The sequence below is a fragment of the Ylistrum balloti genome, unplaced genomic scaffold, assembly GCF_031769215.1.
Source record: "Ylistrum balloti isolate Yb309-2 unplaced genomic scaffold, AGI_CSIRO_Ybal_v1 Utg369700, whole genome shotgun sequence".
Taxonomy (NCBI): Eukaryota; Metazoa; Mollusca; class Bivalvia; order Pectinida; family Pectinidae; genus Ylistrum; species Ylistrum balloti.
The window spans coordinates 957,678-963,677 of record NW_026781931.1 but is presented as its reverse complement, the minus strand read 5'-3'; the positions used below and the strand labels follow the sequence as shown (position 1 = coordinate 963,677).

General features: G+C 38.0%; 1 protein-coding gene across 1 annotated transcript in view; it reads left to right on the top strand.

The window, feature by feature from the left end:
- The first annotated feature begins 2,707 nt into the window (after positions 1 to 2,707).
- Positions 2,708 to 6,000, top strand: part of LOC132565195 (E3 ubiquitin-protein ligase RNF213-like) — an 86,308-nt gene continuing 83,015 nt past the window's right edge. The window contains exons 1-2 of the mRNA XM_060229825.1: positions 2,708 to 2,721; positions 3,550 to 3,682. Coding sequence (XP_060085808.1) covers positions 2,708 to 2,721; positions 3,550 to 3,682 — 147 coding nt within the window. The remainder of the gene's footprint in view (positions 2,722 to 3,549; positions 3,683 to 6,000) is intronic.

Genomic DNA, 6,000 nt, shown 5'->3' with positions numbered 1-6,000 from the left:
ATGCCCTTGGGGCTCACGACAGCTCCTTTGGTGTTCACCAAGTTGCTGCTGGTGTTTCCTTCACTCCTGCAGAATAGACGTCCACATCTATTTCGACGACTCCCTCATGCCTCTTTTGGTGTGGGAATCGTTAGTGAAGGACACTCGTCTGGTCCTGAAACTCTTGCTCAGAGTCGGCTTCATTCCTTCCAGAGAGAAGTCAGAGGTTCCTTCATATTAGGACTTCTTCTTCCTGGGGAACCATTTTGACATGGTTCGGGGCTTAGCCCTTCCACCTCTGGAGAAGTTTGAGAAGGTCAGGGCTCTGGCTCTGACTTTCATCACTTGGTCACTTGTCCAGGTACATTGGTTCCTCAGTTTTCTGGGGTATCTCAACTCCTTGGCATATGTGGTCCCCCTAGGGAGGATTCACATCGGACCTCTCCAGATGTTCCTCCTGTCTGACTGGGTTCCGTCATCCAGGAGGCCTGGATCCCGCTTACCCAGTCGGTCAGGGAGTTCTCTTGCTGGTGGACCATTCAGGAGAACGTTTTCCACGGGGTACCTCTGACCAAGCCTATCCCCTCTATGATCCTGTTCATGGACGCGTTCATGACAGGAATGTGAGCTTACCTCGATGGGGGAGTGGTCTGGCGAATAACTCTCGGAGCACATCAGTGTACTCGAGATGACACTGTTCATTTGGCTCTGCAGTCCTTTAGGGGTATCCTGCAGTCCAAAGTGTGGCTACCGACAACAGTTGTCGCGTATCTGGAGAGACAGGGGCCACCAGGTCTCATGTCCTGTGTGCCCTCTCCATCCACATCCATCTTCTCTGCCAGGACATGCAGTTGACCATAGCGGTCAAGCATCTTTCTGGCAGGCTGAGTGTGTTGGTGGCCACTCTCCAGGCGCCACCAGCCGGTGTTGACGGAATGGCAGCTGTGTCCCTTGATTTTCAAGGGGAATTGTCAGGCGTGGGACAGACCTATTATAGACCTGTTTGCCACTTCCCTGAACAACCAGCTGCTAACCTTCGTCTCCCCGGTCCCAGACCGTAAGGCGTGGGCTGTGGACGCCCTTTCTCTGGAATAGGAAGGGACGTATGCATATGCATTCCCTCCCTTCAACCTGGTGGGCAGGGTTCTACAGAAGTTCTGGGAGCATCACTGCTCCTTACTTCTGAGAGCCCCTCTGTGGCCGAGGCAAGCTTGGTTTCAGGAGCTCTTGTCGTTTCTGGTGGAGGAGCCCTTGGCTCTCCCCACCAGACCGAATCTCCTTCGCCAGCCTTGGCCCAGAACGACACACTCTTGACCAGAGATCCTCCACCTTCACGCGCTGAGGCTATCTCTGGAAGCCACGCCAAGGCAGGCTTTTCTCAAGAGGTGTCCGATTGCATTGAGCAATCAATCAGGGCTTCCTCTTCTGCCGTCTACCAGTCACGTTGGATGATCTTCTGTGATTGGTGTGTCGGCAAGGAAGCTTATTCATTCGAAGCCTCTGCATTTGATTGCGGAATTCCTAATCTCTCTGTTTAGGTACCGCTATCTGCCACCTGGCACTATTGCTGGCTATCGTACAGCTATTGCCAGAGTTCTTGCTTGTTATGGCAGGAAGGAGATCGGTTAGTCCTCCTCTCTTTCTGCCCTAATCAGAGGCTTTGCTATGAATAGAGTTGTTTTTAGCGAAGAATCAGGTTCCGGGGTTCTCGCACGATCCCATCAGGATCCTGGCTGTGACTAGCTCGGAGGAGCGAGATAGGTTGCTTTGTCCTTGTCGGGCTCTTAGGTTTTATCTTGATAAAACCAGGGGGGGGCGGGGCTCTCGATCCCGTCTGTTTTGCCCATTAAACAGGGGCAACGAGATATCTCCTCCCAGTCGGTTTCCAGGTGGGTTTGCCAGGTGATTTAGTATGCTTACGAGCATTTTGATGATCTGGCTCGGGCGAGAGTGAAAGCGCGGTCTCACGAGGTCAGGGCCCTTGCTTCATCCTGGGCCCTTCTCTCAATGAGTCCTCCTTTCAGGAGGTCATGTCTGCAGTATTCTGGCAGGGCAGGGATACCTTAACAGATTTTTATCTGTGATCCCTAGCTTCCCACTCAGAAGGCCTGTATCATTGGGACCTTTGGTGGTGGCATAGTCAGTGGCTGGGCCTCCTCGTTAGCCCCGGGCCATGTCTTTCCGTACGGCGGCATGTGGGTACACCTGCTCTTTCACAGAGAGGTCCCTTCCTTCACTTTAGCACTCTGTTCTCCCTCCCTACTACTTTGGTTGTGCTGAAGGGGCTGCCTGGCTTCTAGTCACCACTACGGTAAGACGAATTCGCATACTAAAGTTATGGTAATTATTACTGAAATGAAATTGAGGTTTTTTAATGTAAAACCAATTTTCATGATGTAATACTTACCATAACTTTATGGAGTCCCACCCTATCCTCCCCTCTTCCTTATCTGCCTGGCTGCCCCTCTGTGGGGTTTACGCCATAAAGGTTATTAGAGGAAGGGAGATCACTCTGCGTTCCTGTCGTGATGGCTCATGGATCGTAGGGAGGGCGGGATTGTTTTTCTTTTGAATCTTTTGTTGTTGGGATACAAAGATGGGTGTAGGTACTGTATTTGCATACTAAAGTTATGGTAAGTATTACATCATGAAAATTGGTTTTACATTAAAAAACCTCAAACTTCTGGCATGGTCTCATCCAGGCCTGCCTTACAGGAGACACAAAGGCATGGGCTGGTCCAGGTTTGTCTGACAAGGGCATAAAGGACAGGTAAATACCCTGTACCTTGTGTAGTCTCATGCAGGCCCCCTTTACAAAGGATTCAAGGATTTTAATTACATATGCTTTAGACAAGGCCTTATCTATGCCTAGTTGACAAGGATCACAAATGACAGGTAAATGCACTAAAGTATAGGTGTAGTCTGGGTCTGATTTTAAGTGATGTCAAGTGATGCACTGTTCATAAACTTTCTAAGAACTCCTTCTCCATAACCAAAAGGCCAAGCATACTGATATTTGGCTTGTAGCATACTCACATGAAGGGCTACTACATTTGTTCAAATGAATGAAATTGACTCACTTACAAGGTCACACAGGTCAAATGTGTTAAAATCCTCACTTTTTCTCAGTAACCAAATAAAAGATACAGGGTGCTGATAATGGATTTGTATAACTCTGCAATGAAGGGCTATCAAGATTTTTCAAATGAATCACCTTGATATACAGGTCACAAGGGTTAATTGCGTGACGATCTTAAGATTTCTTTCAACAAGCAATTGGTCCTAGATCATGGTATTTGTGTATTTGCTTTCTTGTGGAATACCATTTCAATTTTGCAGAAATTGACTTTATGAACCAACAATTTGTTTTTGTAAGCTGTAGAGCAAATGAGTGATTCAGGCCTATTGGGCCTCTAACTGTTAAAATATTCTCAGTATTCCTAATCATATATAGGTGTTTAAGGACCATTAAGGTCTATGTGCCTCTTGCTTTGTCTTTTTATATCAATATAATTTTTTATTAACTGATACGATAGATATTAACTGTTTCCATGTTTTATTCAAAATCAGTGAAAGTCGATACCTGCTGCTACTGACTGAAAACTACGGAGCATTGACAATTCTACAACAAGAAATCCTGAAGAAACAAAAAGCTATCACCATATTTGGTAGCAGCTTCCCAAGTGATCAGGAGTATACACAAGTAAGGACTGGCACTTGACCACAGAATATTTTAATATACATTGTATTGTATATATATATGTATTGTATTGTATATATAGGTATTGTATATATAGGTATATATATATATGTATTGTATTGTATATATATGTATATATATAGGTATTGTATTGTATATATAGGTATTGTATTGTATATATAGGTATTGTATATATAGTATTGTATATATACAGGTATTGTATTGTATATATAGGTATTGTATTGTATATATAGGTATTGTATTGTATATATATTGTATTGTATATATAGTATTGTATATATATAGGTATTGTATTGTATATATATAGGTATTGTATATACAGGTATATATATATAGGTATTGTATATATATATATTGTATATATAGGTATTGTATTGTATATATAGGTATTATATTGTATATACATGTATTGTATTGTATATATAGGTATTGTATTGTATATATAGGTATTATATATATATATGTATATATATAGTATTGTATTGTATATATAGGTATTGTATTGTATATATAGTATTGTATTGTATATATAGTATATATATATATATAGGTATTGTATATATATATGTATTGTATTGTATATATAGGTATTATATTGTATATATATATGTATTGTATATATAGGTATTGTATTGTATATATAGGTATTGTATTGTATATATAGGTATTGTATTGTATATATATATGTATTGTATATATAGGTATTGTATATATATAGTATTGTATTGTATTGTATTGTATATATAGGTATTGTATTGTATATATAGGTATTACATTGTATATATAGGTATTGTATTGTATATATAGGTATTGTATTGTATATATAGGTATTATATTGTATATATATATGTATTGTATATATAGGTATTGTATATATATATGTATTGTATTGTATATATAGGTATTATATTGTATATATATATGTATTGTATATATAGGTATTGTATTGTATATATAGGTATTATATATATATATGTATATATATATAGGTATTGTATTGTATATATAGGTATTATATTGTATATATATATGTATTGTATATATAGGTATTATATTGTATATATAGGTATTATATTGTATATATATATGTATATATATAGGTATTGTATATATATATGTATTGTATATATATATAGGTATTATATTGTATATATATATGTATTGTATATATAGGTATTGTATTGTATATATAGGTATTGTATTGTATATATAGTATATATATATATAGGTATTGTATTGTATATATAGGTATTATATTGTATATATAGGTATTATATATATATATATATGTATTGTATTGTATATATATATATGGTATTGTATATATATAGGTATTGTATTGTATATATATGTATTATATTGTATATATAGTATATATATAGGTATTGTATTTTAGATGCTTTCTCTTTCCAATCACAATTTTATCAGTTCTTCACTGGAATCATGTAGTTGAAACTGCACAAATAGAGAATATGGAGAGTTTCACTAAATTATGCCTTCATACAGTTTTACTTACTGCACTTGTTCTAACTTCACATCATCAATTATTGATCTGGACTTAAACTTTTTACAGATATATGTCTTTGAATAAGGGAATGTTGCTTACAGAAGTTATGGTCTGAATATACTACTGCCTAATACTCTGGTTAAAGACATGTCACTTCATCAATATTGTAACTAAAGACATGACACTTTGTACCCCTGTATACACTTCATCAATATTGTAACTAAAGACATGACACTTTGTACCCCTGTATACACTTCATCAATATTGTAACTAAAGACATGACACTTTGTACCCCTGTATACACTTCATCAATACTGTAACTAAAGACATGACACTTTGTACCCCTGTATACACTTCATCAATACTGTAACTAAAGACATGACACTTTGTACCCCTGTATACACTTCACTTATACTGTAACTAAAGACATGACACTTTGTACCCCTGTATACACTTCACTTATACTGTAACTAAAGACATGACACTTTGTACCCCTGTATACACTTCATCAATACTGTAACTAAAGACATGACACTTTGTACCCCTGTATACACTTCGTCAATACTGTAACTAAAGACATGACACTTTGTACCCCTGTATACACTTCGTCAATACTGTAACTAAAGACATGACACTTTGTACCCCTGTATACACTTCATCAATACTGTAACTAAAGACATGACACTTTGTATAGTGTGGTATTTTTTACCAATTGTATTTATAATTCAAAGATGTAGGTGGAATGAATTAGTTTAATTATTAACTCCATGTAAGTCACTCACTTGTACATTTC